Source organism: Coloeus monedula, assembly GCF_965178545.1.
Source record: "Coloeus monedula genome assembly, chromosome: 20".
NCBI lineage: Eukaryota > Metazoa > Chordata > Aves > Passeriformes > Corvidae > Coloeus > Coloeus monedula.
Genome location: NC_138800.1, coordinates 2,918,310 through 2,941,243, shown reverse-complemented (window position 1 = coordinate 2,941,243; position 22,934 = coordinate 2,918,310). Strand labels below are relative to the sequence as shown.

Sequence of the window (22,934 nt, the reverse complement as noted above, 5' to 3'; positions counted from 1 at the left end):
TCTGACCCAGGAGGCTGGAGACAGGAGTTTGCTGGGCTACACTGGAGCAAAAGCACTCCAACAAGTTATCCAGATAAGAAGTGACGATCTCATCATAAGTTTCCTCACAGGGAAAAGATTGCCCCTGCTCCAAAGAAGCTGTATTCATACTCACCAATGCGTGATCAAACTTAAAAGTACTGATGTAGTAGGCTGGGATGTCGGCTGCGGCCAAAGGCTCAGAAATCTGAGCAACAATTCCACATTCATCTGTGGGGAGATAAAAAATGAAACATTGTCTGGAGGGGCTTGCAAAAGTCTCAGGGCTCACCAGTTCCATGCCTACATAAGGAGAAGTTTGTTTTCACAAACCCCAATCAGAAGGAATCTCTGTAAAAAAATGTATTCTTTTTCACAGAATCAAGCTTTTGGGTCACAGTGGTACACTGCACATTTAGTTTTATTACCTTCCTTTTGCTACAGAGAAACGCTGTCTTGGGGTGACTTTATGATGTGTATCCCCTACTGCTGCTCTATGCCCAGAAATTAATTTTGTGCCTTTCTGTGCCTTTAAACTGAGCCTGAGAGGGGGGAGAGGAAAAAAACCGAGTGAACTTTTCAAAGCAGTTGCTCAAGGACGCAGACACACAGTCCTGTGTGCTCTTCTGCTGCGGCAGCGAGAAGAGCGGAGGAAGCGCCCTTCTTGCTTTGCAGCCAGCGTTCGGCTCCTTTTCTCTGGAGGGAGATGGAGAGTTGAACTTTGTTTTCCTGGGACTTTGGTTTTTCCCTTCTTCTCTTCTGGACTGTTTCAACATCAGAACACATTGGGAGCATTTTCCACCACGGCCCCAGAGGTGGGCCCACGACCCAGCTCCGAGGAGGAGGAGAGAGAGCAGACCGACAGAAGGACCCTGAAATCTTCCCAGGTTTTTCTCCACAGCGAGAGGTTTCATTATTTAGCATTATTATTCTTTTCCTGTATGTTTGTTAAATAAATAGTTTTTTATCTCTTTCACTTTCCTCCAAGGAAAATTGATTTTTTCCTGAACCTGGTGGGGGAGGGCTGGTTGTAACCTGCCTTCTGTCAGAGGATATTTTCCTCCAAATTTGTCCAAACTGGCACAAACACACATTCTCCAATGGCACAAAACCATTATAACTGGAACAATTTACAGAGGTTCAAAGAAAGGCAATGAATGATGTTCAGGAAGAAAGCACCAAACCCAGCCCCACATATCTTTAACATCCATTTTTCTGTTATTGAACACTTGGCCCTGCATCTCTGAAAGAGGAGATGCTGACCCATTAGTCAGCATGGACACATGGTTCCTAGGTTGCAGCCCACCACAGCCCCTGAAACAGGATTTCACACCAGTTTCACCACAGAATCATCACAGAATATTAAGGGGTTGGAGTGGACCTTAAAGATGCTCTAGTCCCAACCCTATATATCTATAAAAAGTCTACTAGAATCACAGAATTACCCAAGCACTGCACTGGAGTATGACAGTGCTTTCTGACCACCGATTTCAGTAATCTACAATGCATTTCCATGCCACCTTCTTGTCCAGTTTTTCTCTTTAACCAGAGCCCCAGCTGTAGCCACCTCTGAAGTCCAGTGGACGAATGCAAGGTAGCTGCAACTGTTGAGCATGTAGCACTTTCAGGAGTATATTCAGAAGTCAAACTTAATAGAGTCAGACTTCTGTTTGAAAATCTCAGCTCACAAAGTCATGTTAAACTGCTGGCTCTTAAAAAGCATCATCCCCAGATGGATTTTTCCATACCCCTTGAAGGCCCTGAGGTGACTGAGTGCCTGCACACCAACTGATCCCCCAAATGTTACTTACCAAAGCCAAGAGGCTGCCCACCAATCCGCACCATCTTCCAAAGTTCACCAGATGCACTTGTAAACAACAAATTATTAGGAAATCTGTAAAAAAAAGGAACACCAAACATAGCAATTAAAACACAGCAGTGTGTCAGACTCTGCCTGTGAGGGATCTGCTTTTCCTGCATCCTTGAGATGTTTGAAGCCAACTATAATGGGGCGGTAGCTTAGGCAAACTGGGAAAACTCAAGGCAGGTGGGGCAGATGCACCTGCCTGACCTTTCAAGTGTCCTACAGCAAATCAGCATCTGCTGCTGGAGGTGGGCACAGGTACCCAGAGAGGCATGGGAAAAAATTTTTAAGCAACAGGCTGTGCCCTAGCTTTACAAAAGCTGAGACTGACGGTTTGATTTGAGCTGCATTTGGAAACACCTAGGGATGGAATATGTTTCCATACCTGCTCTCAGGGATGTGAACAGTAACCACTGGTTTTGTGTCTGAGCACCATCAGTGCTTTTTCCCTGCCATCTGGGGAGGTCCCTGGGACCACTGCAGAGATCTTTATTTCTTAGCAGGGGAAAGGAGACTGGAGGCTAAAAGACTTGCCCAAGGTCAAGCAGGCAGCCTGTGAGAGAGATGAATTGGCCCCCCAGGTTTCCCACACCCCAGGCTGAAGCTCCAGCCCTCTGGCTCCTCTTGAAGACAGACAAAAGTTTACTCCAATAAGGTCAGAGAAACATTCAAGACGGCAATTTATTAATTTGAAAAACAAGTTGCTGTGGCAGGGAACTTGCCCCCAAGAACCAAACCCAAACTGCACTGTATGTCAAAAGCAAATCTCAGCAGTACAGCACCCTCTCTAGCCTCCAGACCTCAGAGCCTCCTGTGCTGCAGAGCTGCAGAAGCAGAGACACACACACACACAGAGGCTGAAGTTTTCTCACCAGTTGACTCCCTCCTTTGCTAGATGAACAAGTCATGGGTTCCCACTGCACAGGGATGACTCAGGACATTATCATCATAACAAGACTCCAAACCAAGCCCATCCATGTGTAAAAGCAATGCAAGAGGACTGCATCACTGACATCCCCATCCTGACTTTGGCCTTTAGCAGGAAAACTTCAAACATCTACACCAGGTTTTCCTTTTGGGTTTTGCTCTTAAATGCACAGCTAATGAACAATAGAATAAAAATGCCAAAATCACTTTGCTCCAGTGTTCCTCTTTTGAAAGTGAGATAACTCTACATCACGTTGATCTGTGATTTCACTGAGGGGTTGGACAGACAAGTCCAAAATTTGTCCAAAGAACTAACCTGCCAGGTTTTACTCAGGAAAGTATCAGGGTGTACAGGGCCATGACACCCATACAAAGACAGTACAAATAACTAACATGGAGGAGTCTAAGCTGCTTCCTGCTCCTTTGTGAACATCCCTTTTTTTCAAGGTCTGGGTTACTCTTAAGACCAAAGCTCACCTCTGCTGTGTCTGGACATCCATGACCAGGGAGATGTAACCCTCAATGAGAGAAAAGGAGAAAAATCGAATATGTCCCGAGTCTTCGTTGCCCACCACTGAGTCTTTTACTCTGAAGAAACAGAAGAAAATGACATTAACAGTGGCTAGAAGAGCACAAAAAAAAGGTTCTTAAAGCAGATATAGCCAGTGAAAGCAGAAACCTTCATACACTGACTTAAGGAAGTGACACTGAGTCCTGCCATACTATACTGATTTTATTTTTTTTTATTTTGCAGGTGGAAAACCATCCAGTCCCCACAATTGACAAAACTCTCCATCTCTGCCTCAAGGTCCCCTCACAAGAGGCTGTGGGCCAGGAGCCACAGGCACCAAGGGGCAGCAATCCAGCCAGCCGTACATGCTCCGGCCCCGTGCGGATATGCAGCACACTGACCACATGGCTACTCTCACCTTCACTCTGAAAATGCTCAGTTTTCCAAAGCCAGCAGATGTCTTTGGGCACCCTCAATCACCTGTTTGGCTTCCACCTGTTGGGACAACCCTCTTGAGCCTGTGAAACCTCCCTCCCTCAGTGCAGAGTACTGGAGCAGCACAAGGCCACAGCAGATCCCAGGGCACCCCAGAGAAGCAGTGGGAATCTGTGCCTCCAGACTCTGGGCACACCTCTCCTGGAAGCCCATCTCCCTGCAGGACCTACCCATTGGAGTAAAACATGACATCCATTAGGAGTGTAGCAACAGTGGGAAGGGTATCTGGATCCAGGCTGGTGACGCAGAACATATTACTTGGACTGGAAAGGGGATGAATGACAGGCCTCTGAACTGAAAGAGACACACACACACACACAGACAACTATGAAGCCACATCTGCAGCAGACTCCTGTCTCATCAGCTGTGTTATCCATGCACTGGCAGCAGCCACAGAGAAAGCTGCTGTATTTGTAACACAGTATTTATAAAGCAGTGCCTCATTGCTGAAGCCCTGTTTGCTCTCAGGGAATGAGGGGCCTGTGGACAATCTGCTCCTGTGCTGGTCTCCCTGTGGTATAGGGTGGTATTACCTTGAATACCCTGCCCAGCTCTCTGCTCCTAGGGGCTTTCAGGCCATTGGGTGCATCCAAATGAGATGAGGGGCAAGCTAAAGGAAGTGCCAAGAGAAACTGAAAAGTGGAAAAAAATACAGGCTTCCACCATTTAAAAGGCAGGGTTATGGAAGGCATTTCTCCAGCTGTGGTTGGTAGCAGTCCATCCTGTTTTCCCTCATTTCTGGGGACCTATTTTGCCATAATATCTTGAAGAATTAAAAACCAGCTGCCACACTGCAGTTTGTCTAACACATTGCAGCCAGTGGCTGAGAAGCAGCCAGCATTTAGACACGGAACTAGTAAACAGAGCAACACAGCAAACTGCATACCTGTGCATTATCAACATGTGTTTCAGTGTGCCCTTTCTTGCTGCTTTTTTTCTTTAAGACTCATTTTTTTAAACTAGGTGATTGTTAGCTCTTGAGTGATGAAAGTGAGTGGTATTTCATAATAACTGATCCCTGCTTTGGCTGGTTATGGGCAAAAAATTACACACGTGTCTGTAGGTAAACATACGTATATAAGTTGTTCCTTTTCCTGATTGTACCCTTTGGCTTGATGCTTGTTCCTCTAGCCTGCAAACATTCTAAGGTTCTTTACAGCCCTGGACTCATTGTGGCCTTGATCCTCACTGGCACTGAAGTATGAAAGTTGAAAAACAATCTTCTCTGTGCATCACTGCAATATTTAAAACAAGCTTTTAGAAAAGCCATTTTCCTTTGGAATGTTGAAGCGTGGAAATATGGGCTACAGACAACATTATGTTTGCAACTACAATGAACTATACTTTAACCTTCTGTCCTACAAAAGGCATGTGTCCTCTAGAGAAACTAGCATTAGAAGGCCAAAATTCAGCCAAACTTACCAGCACTGCTCAGAAAGTTAAGAACCTACCCAAATCCTTGGTTGTACTGGGATAGGCTTGTAAGATTATCATCTTACAACAGTATTCATCCAAATGTTGAAGGAAGCTAGGAGGCAGGACTTCCACCCCACCCAGGGAGACCAAATCACAGGCAAGCTGAGCCTGTGCTGGTCCTTACCTAGTTTTGGTTTGACAAATCCATTTGTTATCCCAAAGTCATCAGCAGCCACTGTCTCCCCATTCACTACTCTGAGGATGGTGAACTCGGCAGCCAGCGTGTGCATCACGAAGGGTAGGTCTCGCTCACGCACCTGAAGGTGACAACAGGATTATCTGGTGATGGCATGCACCAGAAATGACAAAACACTGCAGTGGAGGGTACATACTTTTAGTGCACAGCAAAGTGGACACATGACTCCTGCTTGAGCCAGCAGATAGTTACCATCTAGGTGTATCTTAAGAGAAGCACACTTGGTGATATCACTGGGAGTATCAGTAGGATTAAGCACCAAAATGCTTTTACGACTGTAAAAAGAACGTGGAGATTTCTAAGCAGGAGATGCTTCACCTGTTTTTCATCATTCCTTCAACAACTCAGCACTGCCTGTTCTTCAGTCTTGTTTCCTCAGGAAATAAGGCTATGTCTTGTGTGCATGCACACACACGTGTGTGTGAGACAGAAAGACTGCCTGTCTGTACCCAAAATAATGGAGCCTCTTGGCCATCACCAGCCAACCTGACAGCAGACACTGTGTTTCTCTAACCTTCAGAAAACCAGTGTCTGAGTGATGGTGGGAAGTGCTACCAATATCTCCATTGCAGGGAGACTGTAGTGTGGGCTCAGCACTCTTATTAGATACCAGACAACCCATGACAACAAATGCTTCATCCCATAGCAAAAGCTCCTCCTGTCAGAGGGCCTAACTACAAGGGACAGAGCTCTGGGGAAAGCAGACTGGTACTTCTGCCACTCCCCAGTGTTCCCAGAATTGCCCAACTGAACTTTCATCTGGTGGCAATAACTCTGCCTGGTTCCCTCACGTCCTCTTACCAGGATGAAGTCCGTCTGATAGGTGGAGAGCATAAACACTGAGATGTTTTGGTCAGCTAGAGGTGCTATGACTGACTTGGCAATTTTGGTCACTCCGATGGGCTGGGAGCTGGAGAAGCCACCTCCACCAGACACCACGTTGAGGGCAAGCCATGTTGCATCGGCCACGCTCAAGTGTTCCGAGGAAGGAAGCTCTGCAGAGATAGAAGCAGAGGACAGAGGTTTGTTTTAGAGGCAGAGAGAGCCCTGTCCACTATCTGCCAGTATGTGCTTAGCACAGACCTCAGCACAAGGAGTGAGATGAGCCCCCTTCTCCAGCCAACCTCCTGGGCTTCCCATGCTGCTCCACAGGCTCATACTGTGACACTCTTTCATGTACTGATTGCATCAATTGCCATGGCAGGATTCATACAGATTGTCAAGGACAACATGGAGAACTGCAGGAGACTCAGCAATTCACTTGGATACCAGTGACCAGCTCTGTTGACCTTCCCAAGTGGAAACAGCCTGTGGTTGTCCTGGTTACAAAAGGAGAGTGCCAGTGTGGGCGGTAACAAACTGTGTATTCCACTTCCCTCTACATCATTCCTGACAAACTCTTAATGATGGGTCGTTTGCAGGAGCTGCCCAGCACACTCCTGCACACCTGACACCTCAGGCTATCAGCTGGGCATTAAATGAGATAAGGGAGAAGAGGCAAATCCTTCGAGGCAGGGTAGTGTTTCTTCTTCACACCAATGACTCAGCTGTGGTAACTCCCCTCTGGGGAAGCACCAGCACAGTCACACCCATCCTGAAGGGAGGGGGTCATCTCTGCTAATGGGCCTCAATGGGCACCACCAGAATAGGAGCTGTAACTTCGACCATCAAGAACTCTCAAAAAATATCCTATGACTCACGGTATGACATCATTCCATTGTGAAACTCCCTGCCCTGGGGGAGGTACTGAGCATTCCTGCCTGAACCTGAGCGTATATAATCTTTAGGTTTGTGGGCTTGGGACACCAGCATCACCACCACTGAACGGATCCAGAGGACCAGAACTTCCAAAGGACCACTGCTTTTGACTGCAACCATCACTTGACAGGACTGCAATCAGCACCCTGACCAACAGGGTGCCAGGTTGTACTCTTTGTTGCAGTCTTCTGTGTATCATTGCATTTATTGTAATCTTTCTATTAAAGAAAGGTAATTCTATGGGGATTCTCCCACTGGTTTACTTTCAAAGCAGCACATTGGTCTTTGATTTAAATCTCTATCATACAATTTCTCCAAACATTTTACTCAAGCTATTCTGTCCTCTTTTGGTTCCATTTTCCCACTCTAATCTAAACCCAAATTTAATACTCCTGGACTTGAGATGAGGTTGACAGAGTAGCCTGGGCACTATCACTAGTCTTTGAAGATGCAGAGCAGGCACACTATGCATCTGTGGGCTCCTGCCTCCATCTCTAAAGCATAAGAGCCACACAGCTCTGCAAGGGATGGATGGTATAACACATATACTAGGATTGCAAGGTAAGCACATACTAAGATAATGCAAATTACTTTGGAAATTGAAAATACTAAGAATAATCCCATTCCACTTGCTTCTAATCTGTTGTGGTTAAGTAGTTAAAAATCTGCAGCTAACCATTTAATGCAAATTATTAACTGTTTTAAAAAACCCTTAATCTATTGACAGCCCAGAAAACCAGATGCAGACTCTGGAATGAAGGCATACACTGCTCTAGGATTCTCCGGACTTCAGATTTTTGTCTGGCAAATTATAGAAACAAACAGGTCAGATCCAGATCCCAACGAACAAATGCATAATCCCAGCTAAATCTACTTGGTGTAAGGAACCTGATCTCGGATGCAGATCCAGCCAGCAAGGACACAGCAGACATCCTAGGGGAGGCCTATACACTTAGCTCAGAGGTGAGATGCAGCCCAGGAGTCCGAAAGCATAAACCCCAGCATCACTGCTCTTGCAGTCAGCACTCTGGTACTGTAGGCAAGTGCTCACATGTCCCCATGTCCACACACTCTTGGCTCCTCCATGCAGTATCCTTTCTTTCTCCTTCAGCGAGACCTTTGGGAGTTATTTCTGTACAGCCCCAGACACCGTGTAATAAATTCCTAACCTCACCCTCTCTGAATCCTCAGGCACCACTTCTCTGAGACACTGACAGCACTGAAAACCCAAAATGAACTGAATAACAAACACTATTCATTTTGTTCTCCTCAATAACCTCAATTGTGTGTGGCATAAAAACAACCCTGAGCAAACACACTGCAAACAGTGGGGATACTGAGGTTTCTGCTTCTGCATTTTGATGTTTAGCTTCATAAGCCAATATTTCTTTTTTAATAATCAGAGCTTACATGGAATGAAAACTAGACACCAGGGAGAGGGGGTGAGTTTGTACATTAATCACCAGCATGTTATGTCAGAGAGACCAGTGCAAGTTGCTTGCAGCAAATTATTGCAAAAAAATACCATTTTCTCATCAGCCCTTTGCATCAGAAAAGCACCTCTAAACACAAGCTTCCTGCATCACCTGGCATGGAGAAGCTAGAGCTCAAAACAACTGCTGCTGAGCTACATATGCTTCAGGGTCCTGTTCTCACCAACTGATCCCACCTGCAGTGGGCACATCCCAGGTGTGCTCAAGTCCACTAATGACTCACTAGTGGCAGTGAGATCAAAACTCATTTCCCTTTCTATAAACACAGTAGATGACATTTGCGCTTTGTACAGGTGACAAGGACTGCAGTTCATTAAATATCAGTTCAAACACAATTTTGGGCCAGGGATGTGATGGAAGATGCAGTATTTCATGGTGGACAGAAGCATTATCCTGTTTCACTCCAACAGCAGCCGCGCTGGATGAGCTGCCCCAAGAAGACCTCATCAAGCTCTCCTCAGGGGGAAGGCAGGCTGATTTGCTCATTGCACTTGTAATTACTCAGAAGTGTTAATAAATTTTGGGTTTATGGTGTTTAACAGGCCCTATGAAGTGTGACAGAGGCCACTGCATTCACTTAAGTAACCTGCTTCTTATTATTCAATTAACTTGGAAAAATATATAGGAAGTGATTGAAATACCAATTTTGGACACTGTTTCCACTAGGCAACCAGATGGAAAAGTACAGCCCAAATTTTAATGAAACAAATCCAGGCTGAAGGTTCAACAAATTCATCTAAATAGTGTTCAATAAGCCATGTGGGATGGTGCTTTGCCAGGAAGCTGTTGAATGCTGTAAACCCAAAGAGAGCCAAAACCACCAGTTGTAACATTAGTGCAGACTCAGCGAGGCAGAATAAGGTAACAAATAAAGAGCAAAATGAGGAATTGCCCATGTTTCAGTACCAACTCACCACTGACACCACTTTCCCCACAGGAGAACAGAGCTCCAGGCCCCCACAGCTTCAGCACTGTCACATGCCTTGTCCTCCCACCGGGCAGAAATTTCTCTGCTGGGCTCTCAAGAGTCTCTTGCAACTGGTTTATCAGAGTGCAGTCACTCCCACTTCTGATCATGGAGGATATCTCAACTCTGGCTGAGAAAGACTCCAAAAGGTCAGAGATGTGGGCTTAGTTTACTATAATCAGGGTTTTCATTTTGACCTTTCATTGGGATGAAGCCCTAAGATTTTTCTGGTTTTGCTGTGTAAGGCTTTGCAGAGCTGGTAGCAGAAGGCACCAGCTGCCTGCAGGCTCTGTAACCATCATTTGCTGCCCAACATGACAACTACCACAGTCTGGAAAAGCAGGCTTCCAGACTCAAGCTGTCATTCCATCCATGGTCTCTGGCATCGAACACCACAGTCTCAACAAGATGTGATCATTGTGATAGTCCAGGATGATTTGCTCTGGCAATGCAGTGCTGGGTACCAAGTGCTGGTGGGCTCCACAAACTGTGGGGCTGCTCTCCATTGGCACAGGTATCAAACTATCAAAATGCCAGTCCCTGTGCAGACCAAACCCAGCCAACATGTCAAAAAACACTTAGGGCGTAACTGCTTATTCACAGCACAGGTGACTTACAAGGTACGGAGTCTGTCCACAGCCTCACTGGCCCATTTGGCAGCCCCAGTTGAAGTAGAGCAGCCTCCCTAACACATGTCAGCCTGGGATGTGAGGTAGTGAGCATCATATCGGCCATGATTGGCTCCTGAGCTCCAGTAATCAATACCATTGCCAAGGAGGACAAACATTGGCTGAAACCCAAATACGATTGAATTGCTGCCGCTGTAAGTACTGTGAGCTGGTGCTCCATGTGACACTCCTAAACTATCCTTGCTGGGATGATGATGACATTCCAGCTCAAGGGTCTTTGCAAGCAGCCAAGGAAGTCATAGAAAAGCAGGGAAGGAAGATCTCCTGGTTTACAACCCTGACCAAAGAGTCAGTCTGACAGTACCAGTCTGCACAACATTAGGAAAACAACATTTTTTCTGTCTACATTTTCTACCCTGGAGACCCCTCAGTTTCAAACACCCTGCATAGCAGGAGGCACAGCACTGGGAGAGAGCCCCACCTCTCCAAAAGAACACTGGAAAATGGTGCAAAATGCTCTGAGAAAGGGCAACACCACCAGAACTTTTTTCCCCTTTCTGTACCTAGTTTAAATGGGTTCACACTTCTCATGAGAAGGTTATAGTTAAGAGGGAAATAACTGGAAAATGCACAGTTCCACAACAGAAATGCATTTCACCTAGCCACACTGATAGCTGGATGAATCCTGTTCAATGCGCTGCTAACTAACTCCCTTCCTCCACAAAGACACCTTGTGAGCTGTTTTCTGTGGACTCTTCCAACTTTATGGCAATCAGATACCCACTTCAGGACACCTCTCAGCTTCCAAGTGAAACTGTAGATGAATGATGGATTTATCGTAGTGCTTGGAGAGAAATGAAGACCCTCAGCTGGTTTGTTCCTTCGGTGTGGTATGTTAGATCATCTCCTAAGCACTTATCTTCACCCAGCACACAAATTTTTACATTATAGCAGAGTGCTCTGAGTGATGTGCTACTCCCCAGTTTGTTCTGGTGTTCTGAATGAACCAATTGCTCATTTGATTCATCATCATTATGAGGCTTACATTTGCACCCACAGTTAACTCTGACTATTAAAAAATAATGAAAATAAAAAATATTGTGGATTTTCTGACCAGCCTTCTGGCTTTAGAAACCTGACACTGTTTTAATTTCAGCTTTTATAGTTTCCTTCTGCAAAAATGGCAGCTAGACTCTGGCTTGCATTTAAAAGATAGAGGAAGAGGCTCCTGCAATAACAGGACTCCAATGGTAAGTCATTAAAAATAAAAGTGCTGCCAAATGCAGAAGTCACGATAAATTGGGAGAGCTGTCACCCACTGCTGCCAAGTGGCAACACAGTTTATGTGTATATGTGTATTTAATAGGATCTTCATGTTTATTAAAGTTCTCTTCCCACTCCCCAGTCGAAGCTTTTCATTGCTCTGCAGTTTTAAAATCCCATCTTAAAACGAAGCGAAGCATTATCCGAGGTTGTAAAGCCTGATCCAAAGCCTAGGCATCTTTCTGACTTCTCTGTCAGCCTCACCACACTGGAGGGCCTGGAGAGGCCACTGGGTGTGGCAGGTGGGAGCTGCTGGGTGAGTGTGCCATGCCCCAACCACCAGCAGGGAGCTAAAATGCCCAGAGCCCACTGCCAACACCCAACTGGTGTAGTTTCCCTGACATCTGCATAAAACACACGTGTTTGACCTGGATATCTCTGCTCAGGAAACGTTTTAGTAAGCTTTTATTCTTGCAGGCACTGTGGAAACTGGCTGCATGAGCTCAAAATCTTGAAGGGAGAGTGGGTGGAAGGTAACACCTGAATCTCGTTTCTTTTGAGAAATCAGGCGAAGTGAACATTCCTTTAATGTTGGGAAATTGAGTACTCTTGCTTCTCACTTCCAGAAAGCTGTGTGAAAGGGGTTAAAGCAGGATAAAGATATTTATTTATCAGTTTCAATAGTGTGCTAAAATCCAGAAAGAGCTCTAAAGTTGGTCCAATGGCCCAATGTCCAGCTTCATGTGTTCTGGTCCTTGCTACTCTGGAAGCACAGAAGTTTTTCCTGCAGAATGCCACATTCCTTGCTTTTACAGGCCATCTAGTGCAACCTTCCTGCAATGGGTAGGGATGTCTTCAACTAGAGCAGTCTGCTCCAAGTCCTGTCCAACCCAACTCTGAATGTGCCCAGGGACGGGGCATCCACCACCTCTCTGGGCAACCAGAGATGCTGTGCCAGAGGCAGGAACAGAAGTCAGCCCTGCAAACATGACTTGTGACATGAGGAGTGCAGTGCCTCCAGCACTGCCTCTCTGCCTGCAGCGCCTTCGGGCTCAGGCTCACACACAGGAGCCAGCAGTGAGACATCCAGGGCATGGCAGGGATTTTTAAACCTCCACATGTCCATTAGATACCAAGTGCTATCAGCAAATATGACAGCAGGTTTCTCCAGGATCACAGTGACAGGGACAGAAGACAAGGGAGTCCTCTAAGCCCTTTACTGGAGGGAAAGACAAACACATTCATCCCACCTTTATTTTATAAAAATTAGTAGACTCACACTTTAATTTATGTGTCTTTTATTGCTCTTTGTGCATCTCAGATTTCCTCCTGATGCACCTGGGCATCTGCCTGGGCACCTCTGTAGGACTGGATCCACAGGCAGGGAACCTTGCCACCTCTAACTTTGTGCTTCTGTGCTTCTGACACTTTCTCCTAACAGAGCATGCAAAACTGAGAGGCTTTTTTTATTCCAAATACCCTTAACAGGGAAGCTGTGAAACTTGTCATCTCATTTCCTATTTAGGTATTATCCTACTCACACAACTGTCAAAAGAACATTGTTAAGTTCATAAACTCACGCACTCTGTAGTGAGGAAGTAACAGCTTGACATTTTATATATATCTGGCCTCAATGTTTCTGTGCCTCAGTTTCCTACCCATAAAGTGGATACAAACCACCTATTTCTTCTAAATCTTGCTCTCAAGAACCAGCTGACCTGTTCAGCGAATGTTTATATACATCTCACAACTGAAGCATTTCACAGCTAACTCAAAGCAGCATAGAAAATTCCTGCACAAAGATTTGAATTTCTAAAAACAGGTTAGAATGGAAGGGACTGGGCAGTTTTGTTCTGGCCTCTTTGAGCATCTTTGCTTTGACTCTAAGGGAGGAAGCTGTTTGTGCTAGTGCTATTCCAGGGATAATTAGGTAGGTTTGAAAAGCAAAGGTCTCTTAATTTCCACTATCAAGAACATAAAAGGCAAACAGACAAACAGACAGAGGAAAAGAAAGAAAATGAAAACCAGAAGTAAGCAAACAAGAACGCACTCTAGGGAAAAGCGAGCACCCTGAGTCTGTCAAAGTCCCACTCCCTGAGCTCTGAGCAGCTGTCTCAGAGCATCCAGAACAGACCAGCTCTCCCCAGACCCACGCCTCCTAGGAGCATTCCCAAAGCAACTTCAAGCAGTGCATCTTCCCTCACTTCTTGCATAACATTTATTTGTACTAGTCCTTGTCTCCTGTAACAGATTTTCTTTCAATTTATGGAGTAATTAACACTAAAGGCTATTTATGGATTTACACTGTAGGATGGGTGAATGTACTCAGTGCAATTTTCTCATGTTGTCCTGACAATTCAATTCAAGCTCTACCTGGTACAATAACCATTTTGAATTTTCAACTATTCATGTGAATAGGATATATTACATACACAGGGAATTTACACATGTGGCTCTGGGTCCTATGTCCATTTAATGGAAACCACTGTTATTAGTCACACACAAGGGAGTCCTCTAAGCCCTTTACTAGAGGGAAATCATAAACACATTAATCCCACCTTTATTTTATAAAAATTAGTAGACTCAAAAATCTGCTTCAAAGAGCACTTGAGGTCAATTGGGGCATTTTTTCAAGCCCTGTTCTCAAAGAGAGAGAAATGACTCCTAACACATCAAGGGATTTAACACTGGGTATTTACAGCCACCTCAGAAGCTACAGCAGACACTATATAATCTCAGCCATCTTCATTGAAGCTTCACTGTCCATGTAAACAGTTTGCAGGGGCAAGTGAATATTCTGAAACAGATGGAAACGTTTTATGTAAAGTACCTACTTTTCCTCAACTATCCCATTCACTATGCCCCAGACCACAACTATTTCTGCAGGCACTATGATCCAGCAGCTCCCAAGCAAGGCCTTTATAAAAACATTTAGGGAAGGGAGACTACACTGCTGTAAAGCTTCTCCACTGTTATACATCTGCCCGTGTATCTGCATGAGATAGGAAAGTCTGACAGGAAAGCACTGGAGGTGTCATGTTCAAAGATGGAGAAATCTGTATTTTTACCACTAATGGTACAATTACAAAGACATCCCAGGCACAACATCCATGCCCTGGGATAATGGAAGAGGACAGTATGGTGTTGCTGCCTGTTCCGAGCTTCCCTTCCCCCTCCCCAAGACAAGGCAGGACTTGCCTCTGCCATGTGCTCTGAACTCCTTTGTTCCAAGCGCGGGCAAAACCAAATGTAACTCAGACTCTTCAGCAGTGTCTGACTGGCCGCTCACCCCGGGTCCGCCCCCAGTCCGCCCCTTTCCCCTTCTCCGAATAAAAGAAGGGCCCAAGAGGGGGCCCGCCCTCTTTTGGCTTTGCAATCCTTCTGCGAACATCCGTGTGTTCTGTTTCTGTTTGAAAGCTTCTAATTGCGGGAATTAGGCAAGCTGAAGACTATATTTCTCCTTCTTTGCTTCTCCACAGTATGGTGTTGGTTCTCTTTACCTGTCTAGGAACACAGGCACCACTTTCTCAGATGCTAAAGGGATCCTCACCTCTGCTGGCATGGACACGCAGCCTTCGTAGATTTTGAGGAATGAGATGAGGCAGATCCTGAGGTGTGGCAGTGTCCTAGAAAGTTTAGTAGCTAGTCTGCTAAAAGCAGCAGAAGTGGGAATGTATTTATGCTAGTTCCAGAGCTGGCGAAGGAGCATGTGCTAATTAAACTTTTTTTTTTTGCTCAGCATGTCCTCAACTGTATTTGTACAGAGCAGAGATGACGCCATGTGGCTGACTGATCTATTTACACGTCTGGAATCCCCTGCTCATCCCCATCCCTGTTTCCCAGTTAAGGGTGCAGACAGGAATTTGGGCTAGTTCCAGCAATCCAAGACACCTGGCACACCACTGGGATTGGAAATACCAGTGACTTTTACCTAATAGAAGCTGTTCAGGATCTCTCTACTGCACGAATACAGGCAAGCAGAAGAAACTGAAAAGCCCATTTCTGGAGAAGAGCTAAAATAAAGTGAATATTATTGTTGAAGCCTGTTGTGAATGCAAAAAGCAGCAAAAGCCAGATTAATACTCTCTGCTGCTCTTGCTGCCTGTAAGAAGCAGAGGCAAGAAATGTGCTGCGTTCATAAATGCACAATTTCTGTGCAGCCTTTCTCTCTTTCCTCCAGACTTTTTTTATACTCCTTGCCCAGCTGGCTTCTGGCTTTGATGTTTAAGTAGAGCTGCAGGCTGTTTCACACGTGCCTTGTTTCTGCCAGACAGACAATCCACGTGCAGGAATGTTGGGGCAGTGGCAATGGCTGCAAATGGATGCTGTGAGTCCATCACTGTGGTCTGGCCCCACAAGATATGACTTACCTGTCTTGAGTGTCAGTAGCTTGTGAGGTGAGACCTTGAGCATATCACATCCTCTCCCATAACTGTGCTTCCCTTTCACATTAAATATTTGGTTGCCAAAGTCCTTCTCTCTTGCACTAAATAAGTATGTGAAATACTGGCATCACAGAGCATTGTGGCTCCTGGGTGTTACAGTAATAGCACCAAAATTAAGCTCAGGAGGCGTGATCTGGCCAGCTACCCTTGTGCACTTAAAGGAAGGAGCTCTGCTTTACTTGTGTGCTGGTATTTCCATTTCACACTGTTTTCCCCAAGCCTCCTGTGTCTGCAGCAGGGTGGCACCTCAGAACCATCCCCAGCAGTGCCTGTGACAGTGAGCTGAGGGGTGTCCACACCTCTCCTATCCCTCTGAAGCGGGAAAACCAGCAATGGCTGCAGAAATCAAAGCAGCTGCTTTTTTCTCCATTAGGCTCCAACCTAAACCCAAAAAAAGTGACTCCTTGGTCTTCATCTGGACAGAGCCAGATTAAAGAAAAGCCAGATATTTCCAAGGGGAAAAGAATGTGTTTGAAATGCAAGTTTCCCTTGCAGGAGAGAGATATTCAACCATATGAAACACAATGTATTTCCTTTAAAATCAGCATATATTCCTCCAAACCTCAGCTTCCCCACCTTCAAGCAAAGAATTAGCATCCCGGTGTTGACTCGACAAAGAGCTGAGTTCAACAACCACCAAGTGCTGCACTATTATAGGCAGAGGCCAGAAACACCACCCAGAGTCTCTGCCTGTCCTGCACTAACCACATACCCAAGCAGTGGCATGTTCTTCTGCACATTTACCAGACCTGCTGCAGCTGAAGCTGCTTCACCAGAGGCACCCAGTACAAATCTCTGAAGACCCACAAGAACTGATGTGCCCTTTCCTTTCCTTTCCTTTCCTTTCCTTTCCTTTCCTTTCCTTTCCTTTCCTTTCCTTTCCTTTCCTTTCCTTTCCTTTCCTTTCCTTTCCTTTCCTTTCCTTTCCTTTCCTTTCCTTTCCTTTCCTTTCCTTTCCTTTCCTTTCCTTTCCTTTCCTTTCCAGTATTTACTATCCGATGAGTGTATGCGTATCGGTTTTGCAAGGATTTTGCTGCTATAATTTTCTCCTGGCCTTGTGGAAGCCTTCCAGACTCTCTGTGGTCCTTCACCTGGGACTGATACGAAGGTTGTGGCAAGCAGAAAAGTCAGGTGAAGCTGTGTCCTGGGTGGGTACACAAGACTGCTGTTCCTGGAAGTGCTGCTGCAGTCCTGTGTTCCACCACAGTGAGAGTCCTGTGTACATCCTAGGTCACGTCCAGAACCACAGGCAGACCTCAGGCAGGGAAATGAGTAAGAAATGCCATTTTTAACATTCATTAAGTTTACACGAAAACATCAAGATCTCCAACTTTTGAAGCTGCTTTGCTTAAATGCCTGCCTGCCCTTGTTCCAGTTAAAGGATGTGGAGAAGAAGACTTCCCTCCTGGAGATGTTCTTGGATACACAACACTCACCACACCGAGTCAGACCAGAGGCAGTTCCAATAGTGTCCAATAATAGCTATCCATTACAGGTCCATTTCTGGGGTGTTCCCATCTTGCTCTGAGACTACAGAATGGATCCATAGCACCACTCAAATAATTACATCAGTTTAAAAGGGACTTTCAGGACAGTGCAGACATATTTGCCCATCTGTGGACAAATTGAGAGAAATCTGGGCTGGCTACCCAACCCATCACCACCACAAGAATTACTCCTTTTGTCTTCTTGTCATCTGAGCCCATCATCATAAAAAAACAGGACCCTTCCCAGATGCCATCTGTGCAGGCCAGCTGAGCTCTGATGTGTTCCCATCCCCTGACAGTGCCAAGCATACAGGTGACATGGGGTGATGCTGGGAAAAGGACTCACAGCAGCTCAGTTTCCAAATGGTGAGATGTCTTTCCACTTCCCTTTTCCTACTCTATCTGTGAATTTGTGGATGGACAGAGGGGATATTCAGTACTGTGACTGAACTGGGAAAATCTTTCCTTGGCTGGGAGGTGCCAAATTATTCCAGAGGTGTCATCAATCTGCCATTTCTGAAAAGCCAAGTATACAACTGTAAGGGCTGCACACACTAACTCAGGCAGATCCTCCTTTTCTACAGATGAAGTCCTTAAAGCAATGGCTGAGTTACTCAAGCCAGCACCCCTTCAAAGGCATGGTGTGAGAGATGTTACTGGGAGTGAACCTTCCCCTCCTGCCAAAGCATCAGCTCTGTCAGACGGACAGGATCTACCAGCCAGCCTGGAAAGAGGCAAGGACTGTAAATAACGCCACTGACTCCCTCTCCCCTCCAACCCCTCTGCCTGGTTACATGCCACCTTAAAGCTGTCCCTTCTGACTCAGCCTGCAGCATTTCATCCAAAGGGGTCTGAGGCACAGGCAACTTATCTGACTCTGTGAACAGGCTGCTTTTCTGTAGGGAGATAGGTGTTATGTTTTTCAAAATCTGCTTGTAATTCAGGGGTAGACAACTACTACTCATTTCTACTTACATGCACACACCACCTGCAGACAAGACTGCCTCCAGAAATGGGATTGCACAGCTCATCCCGCCCCTGCCCCAAAGGGCTGCATGCAGGGTGCAGCCTTGCCAGCACTGGAGGGGGTGCTCCCTTCGGCCCTGTCCTGCTCTGCACCAGTGCTGCCACACCAGCCCTACCCTGGGCAAGAAAAACAACCACTGATTTTATTTAAAAATATGAAAGCAAGTCTTCCAGGTAAACCGAACCAGTGCATACAAGTTGGAGAGAGAAATGAATGCAGATGAGTTTATTTTTTACCTCACCTCCTCCCACCAGCACAGGGAGTTGGTAACATTACATCATCACACACCCCCGCCCCTCGGATCAAACCCTGCAAAGACACAGCTTCTGCTGAGGCTGCTGGAAGCAATGGCCATAGGAAGATTAACTCTCTGCTGTACAGGATGCACTTCCCAGCGGCCAGTAGTGACCCAGTGCTGGATTTTGTGGTCAGCTGTTTTGTGATTGGGGATGTCTGAATCCTCAGAGATGTGAAACCCCAGCAACCTCTGCCTCCAAGTCTTTATCTAGCAGAACAAGTATTTTTATAACTGGACAAAGAGTCTGAGTTGCTCCCTGTCTGTCCCAAATGCAGGACTAAAGATGGGCAATAAAGCCACCTGATATACCTCAAGGACTAGGCTGACAGTTTTGATAGAGGGACACAAAATGACGGAGCAGGATTATCAATTTCCACTCACAGACTTCAATTACACAGAATTGGGTACTGTTAGTGTCAATTTTCCTCAAGCCCCATGTGGCCTTACAGAGCAGCCACTGGCTGAGCCAGAGGCACAGGCATCTTGTGGAGAGCAACACAAAAGCTTTTCTTTGCAGGAAATTAAAAAAACAAGGAAACAAACATCAGCACTTGCACAAGCCCCAGACTGGCTCAGATGGAAAATTACCTTGAGACTGTTTGTGTTCCAGATCAATGGATCAGCCGCAGTGCAGGGCAATTAGCACTTTGAAATTATTCAGCAAGCTGAGGGGTGGGAATTTTAAGGGAGATGGTGAGGGAAGGGTGAGAACAAGTAGGAATAACAATAAATCTTTCTGGATAGAAAAGTCAATGCCTGGCACTGGCTGAGCCCAAGATACAGTGTGAATGTGGCTGTTGGATACTTTTGCAACCAGGCAAATGGGGGACAGAGGGAGGTGGAGGGGCTGAGACTGCATCCTGGGAATGGATATATGGCCTGAACATGGAAAGCAGAGCACACATTTTCTTTTCAGCAGGTATCTCCCTAGTTATACTATCAGCCTATTTTCTGCTGTACCCAGCACTCCAAGCAAGGCAAAAACACTCTGTAAGCCGACCCTCCCTGGGAGAGGTGGGAGGGCACAAGGTGCAAACTGGCCACTCAACACTTCAGGCAGGCAACAGCCTGTGACCAGGCTCAGGACCAGCTCCCTTCAGAGGAGTGAGCATCCTCACAGGGGCTGGGTGGCTGTCTCCAGCCATGGTCTTCAGCAGCACACACACCTTTGTCACTTGGGATGTTATTAAGATACTGGTCTGATTATTCCTATCAGGAACAGGAAGATCTCATTATTTCCTATGCGCTGACATAGCACTCACATACATGCAGCATGCTTTACTGTTGCACTCAGAGAAGGAGGGAGGGAGGGAAGCAGGGATGATGGTGGCTGGCTCCAGTGTAACCTCTTTCACAGCCCTTCTTTACACAAATCACATCTCCAAACATCCAGGAGAAATGAGACATTGCTCAGATGGGCCTTGTTCCCCAACCACAGGAGTAAACAGGACTGCCCTTCTCTTCCCATGACCTGGAGAAGCACATGTGGCTTTTGCTATGGGACATGGGGACTTTCTCCGCTGCTCCTGAACGTGAACCCATTAAAGAGTCAGACATCAGAGACACAGCTAGGATTAAAGCAAGTACATGAGAAAACCCTGCTCCTTTCCAACAGGTCTCCATGTTTTTATTATTAATCCAGGAAGAAAAGAAAACCATCTTTACCCAAACAGTTTCCTATTATTCTATATTCTATTTTCTATTATTATTATTATGTCTGCATCTAATCTGAGGCCAAGGCAAGCTACTGCAAAACTCTTTGAGGCACTGATGCTCTTAACACTTTGAAATCATGCTAATCTGATGAGGCACTGAGAGAATTATGCAAGCAAACAAACCTGGAGCCGATAAGGAGCATCAGAGATAGAGCACACCAGGTATTTAGTGCTGGGAGCTGGGAAAGGCAGGAGCAATGCCCAGCACAGCTCCCCACAGCCCGGTGCCAGAGCTGTGGCAAGGCTTGCAGAGCGGCCAGCATGGGGAGGGAAGGGAAGGCAGCTTGCCCCAGCCACCGAGCACTGCAGCCCATGACAAGGAACATTACACAGCTGCTCACAGCTAGAATCTGAGCATTAACATTTCATCACAGCGCTTCCTTCGTCAGGATACAGAGAGATGGAGGTGGAGCACAGGCTAGAAACCACAGATAAAACCAACCAGGATAGAAGGGTTAGCTGCAAATGCAGCAAACGGGACACAGAAGGGTTTCTTCTTGCCTCTGCAGAGTTGGATGAGGCTTGGGAAAACCTGAGTCCTCTCTGCACTGCCTATGGATAACACTGGTGCTCCTGAGACAGCCAGGCTTTTGGGTAATCCAGTGCTAAGTGCCATCAAAACAGCAGCATTAGTAGTAATTAAAAATGAGATGCTTTTAACACCAGGCAGTGTACTTTGGAGGCAGCCAGTTCACCCAAACAGGATTACGATAGCTCAGGATCTTACATCTTTATTTCCACCCTGGGATAAGTGCAAACAGCCTTGGAAGAAACAGGCACAAAATCCACTTATGTCAAGATGGTTCTGAAGCGAAAATGTATTTTCCCCCCGTTTCTCCAGAACAGTCAAGATAAATACAAATATGGAAAGGGACTGACACTGGAAAGAAAACAGCATTTAGTCACCCACACAGACCTTGAACAAGCACTTTACTTCGTAAGTGAAAATAGCCTGTGAAAGCAGTTTTGTTCAGGGGAAGGAGAGTGGTAAAGAAATCCCTGATGGCTTATTTGTGGGAAATTAGAGCTAAAACCAAAATGTAGGAGGGAAACCAGAATGATCTATAGTGGGAAACCTCCAGATGGAAGAAGCAGCTGGGTTGTGGTGGTCTACTGGCACACAAATGTGTAATGTAGCTGTGTGCGTCACCAGACATGCTCTTCTAGAGAACACGTAAGCACACAGCTATGCACTCTCCTCCTGACCAGCCCCATTTTCAGGGAGTAGCAGGCTTATCAGACAGACAGTTTGTCTTCAGGCCACACATGTGAGTTGGCATCAGAAGCATTTGTCCCCTTTTTGACCCCAGCAAACTGGTTTATTCTACTTACACATTTTTGATCTGTAACCCACAACAGGTTTTTGGCACTGTTGCTGGAAGGTCAGGGAAGGACCACAGAAGAGGAAGTCCCAGGCACAGAGCCCTCACAGAGCATAATCCATCAGCTGCCTCCGCCAGGAATTTGCTATGTTTTGAATTCAAAGAATCTCTTTCAAAAACAAAAAAAACCCACTCTGGCATTCATGCCAAGATGGCAAGCTGGTGGAACAGCACAGGGAGGATCCTATGTTCAGACAAGGCAGCCAGGCTTACAGAGATGCTCAGCTACAAGAGCTGTGAGGAGCTCTTGTGAGAGAAGATGGGGAGAGGGATGGGATGGGATGGGATGGGATGGGATGGGATGGGATGGGATGGGATGGGATGGGATGGGATGGAAAAGGCAGATTCATGCATGAAGAGAAACACCCTCTGAGAAGGGGCTCTGCTCCTGCCTGGCACTAAGCACAGTGCTGGGCAGCCTGTTTATCAGCACTCCAGCCTTGGGCAGGACAAAGTGCCTATAGAGCTGATGGGGAGCTAAGAACAATTCCCTACATTTCCTTCTCCCTCCAAGAACTGTAAAAGACATTTCAAAACGTAGACCCTTCTTCCATGAGGTGCTGGTGAACTGATGATTTCTGGCACAGTTTTGTTGAAGGATTCAGTAGGAGAGTCCAGGACATGTACCAGAATACAGGAGATTCAGCCAGGAGGACAACTTTGGTCCTGAGCTGCTACAAAACAAGTCAGGTGATATTGAGGAACAAGAGACAACTACATGAGAAAGAGCTACGAATATCAACAGTATAGGGAAAAACACACCAGATGATGCTACCAAATGCACATTCTCTTCAAGAGCTCCCAGGTAAACTCATGTATACATGTTGGATGTCCAAGAAGATGCTGTGGAAGGAGGTGGAGGAGAGCTATGGGGATGGGTTTTCAAACAATAGAAGAGCACCCAACTGGAAGAGATGGCACTTAAGAGTTTCCAGCAGTGCTATTTCTAAAGACTTAATTCCCAAATGTCTGAAGAAGATGAA

General features: G+C 46.0%; 1 protein-coding gene across 4 annotated transcripts in view; it reads right to left on the bottom strand.

Annotated features, from left to right (window-relative positions):
* Positions 1-22,934, bottom strand: part of CASTOR2 (cytosolic arginine sensor for mTORC1 subunit 2) — a 130,679-nt gene that overhangs the window by 4,074 nt on the left and 103,671 nt on the right. For all 4 annotated transcript variants that reach the window (XM_082294557.1, XM_082294556.1, XM_082294558.1 and 1 more), the window contains 6 exons: positions 6,289-6,482; positions 5,416-5,548; positions 3,986-4,109; positions 3,287-3,397; positions 1,830-1,912; positions 155-249 (listed from right to left, as the gene is read on the bottom strand). In XM_082294557.1, coding sequence (XP_082150683.1) covers positions 155-249; positions 1,830-1,912; positions 3,287-3,397; positions 3,986-4,109; positions 5,416-5,548; positions 6,289-6,482 — 740 coding nt within the window. The remainder of the gene's footprint in view (positions 1-154; positions 250-1,829; positions 1,913-3,286; positions 3,398-3,985; positions 4,110-5,415; positions 5,549-6,288; positions 6,483-22,934) is intronic.